At 77.7% G+C, this 2,069-nt stretch overlaps 1 protein-coding gene across 1 annotated transcript in view; it reads left to right on the top strand.

Moving 5' to 3' along the window:
- The window catches only part of SLC4A2 (solute carrier family 4 member 2), a 10,665-nt gene that overhangs the window by 3,212 nt on the left and 5,384 nt on the right, over positions 1-2,069 (top strand). The window contains exons 3-6 of the mRNA XM_021382202.1: positions 985-1,150; positions 1,225-1,457; positions 1,524-1,639; positions 1,754-2,061. Of these exons, the coding sequence (XP_021237877.1) occupies positions 985-1,150; positions 1,225-1,457; positions 1,524-1,639; positions 1,754-2,061 (823 nt within the window). The remainder of the gene's footprint in view (positions 1-984; positions 1,151-1,224; positions 1,458-1,523; positions 1,640-1,753; positions 2,062-2,069) is intronic.

Raw genomic sequence — 2,069 nt, 5'->3', positions numbered from 1 at the left:
TGAGCTGGGGGGGGGATTGGCTCCTGGGATCCCTTCTGGGCCCCCACGGCGCCATCAGTGATGGTCGAGGGGGGGGTCACCGGGTGGCAGAGGGGGCAGTGCTGGAGGTGGGGGCCGCCGTCGTGGGGGGGTCCCGAGCTGTGGGGCGGGGCACCAGCGGCACCCCCACACCCCCCAGCTGCGGGGGGCGGCCCTATAGCCGAGCCACCCCCACCGTGGGGTCATCCCGGGGGTGTCCCGGGGAAGAGGTGGGGGGGTCCGGCAGCGCGGCCCCGAGCGGGAGCCGGGCACGGCCGGGGGGGGGGCAGAGCCGCGTTCCGGAGGGCCGCGCACCGCCCGGGGGAGCGCATTCCGGCGGCGCCGCGCATAGCACTGCCGGGGGGGGGGGGGGGGGGCGGGATGCTGCTGCGCTGCGCTGCCCTCTGCGCTGTCACCTTGAGGCGGTGCGGGGCGGCTCCGCCGGTGTTTGCCGAGGGGGGGAGACGGAGCCGCCGCCCCCCGCGCCACCTCCCCCCCCAACACCGCCGTGACCTTCCGATAAAGCGCCGCGAGCGCTGCGGAGGGAGAGGGCTCCGCCATGACTCAGGTACGGCCCGCGCCCGCATCCCGCACCCGCACTCATATCCCGCGTCCGCACCCATACCCGCACCCCGCACCCGCACCCTGTACCTGGCACCCGCCCCGGGGCGGTGCGGGCGCAGAGGGGTGACACAGTGGGTGTGGGGTGCGGAGCCGGGAGACGTGGGGCGCGGGGGCGTGTCCCTGGGCTGCGGGGTCCTGGGGCTGTGCGGGGCGGGTGCGCCCGGGGGTGTGCGGGACGTGCGTGCCGGGGGAGCGCGGGGATGGCTGCATCCAGGAGCGCGGTGAGGGTGCGGGATGGGCGGACCCGGGGGTGCCGCGGGGACGTGGCGGTGTCCGCGCCGTGTGGGGCTGTGGCACGCACCCGGCCCGGCCCGGCCCAGCCCCGCCCCATCCCGCCCGCAGCCCGAGCCCCCCGCGCCGGGCCCCGCTTCGCCGGCGCTGGCGGAGGAAGAGGAGAAGGACCTGAACAAGGCGCTGGGCGTGGAGCGCTTCGAGGAGATCCTCAGCGACGCGCACCCGCGCAGCGTGGAGGAGCCGGGGCGCAGCTACGGGGAGGAAGACTTCGAGTGTGAGTGGGGTACGGGGCGCGGGGGGGGCGCGGGGGGGGGACGGCCACCCCAACACCCGCACCCCCCCCCCCAGACCACCGGCAGTCCTCGCTGCACATCCACCACCCGCTGTCCGCGCACCTGCCGCCCGACGCGCGCCGCAAGAAGGGGGTCCCCAAAAAGGGCAGGAAGAAGCGCGGGCGAGCGGCCGCCCCCGGGGAGAACCCCCCCATCGAGGAGGGCGAGGAGGATGAGGAGGAGGCGGGAGACACCGAGACGGAGCGCTCGGCCGAGGAGCTGCGGGGCGGCCCCGCCGAGGGGGTGCAGGTAGGGGCGGTGCGGGGCCGTGGGGCGCGGGGGGTGCTCCCGGCCGTGCCACGCCCCTCGGTGCAGTTCTTCCTGCAGGAGGACGAGGTGACCGAGCGCCGTCTGGAGGAGCCCCCGGCCCCCCCGTCACCGCCCGGCCCCACGGCGGAGCCCCACGGAGCCACGGCCCCCGCGGCAGCCAGGTGAGCGGGGCCCGCGCCGCATCCTGCGGCCTTGCGTGCCGCGGGGTGTCTGTGCTGGGGGGGGGTGTGCGGGACGGCCGCGCCCCGCAGAGCCACGAACCGTGTGTGTTGCAGCCCCGGCGCCGAGGAGGGCCGCGCAGCCGAGGGCAGCGCCGTCCCCGAGGATGGAGGCTCCCCCGGGCGCCCCGCGGGCAGGGCGCAGCCCGGGCACCGCAGCTACAACCTGCACGAGCGGCGCCGCATCGGCAGCATGACGGGCGCGGAGCAGGCGCAGTACCAGAAGGTGCCCACGGATGAGTCGGAGGCGCAGACGTTGGCGTCGGCCGACCTCGACTACATGAAGAGTGCGTGCGGTGCCCGCGCCCCGAGGGCGGCGGGGTCTGGGGGGCCCGGAGCGGTGGGCGGGGCCGGGTGGAGGGGACGCCGGGTC

Source organism: Numida meleagris, unplaced genomic scaffold (assembly GCF_002078875.1).
Source record: "Numida meleagris isolate 19003 breed g44 Domestic line unplaced genomic scaffold, NumMel1.0 unplaced_Scaffold180, whole genome shotgun sequence".
Taxonomy (NCBI): Eukaryota; Metazoa; Chordata; class Aves; order Galliformes; family Numididae; genus Numida; species Numida meleagris.
This window is presented reverse-complemented; position numbering and strand designations above follow the sequence as displayed.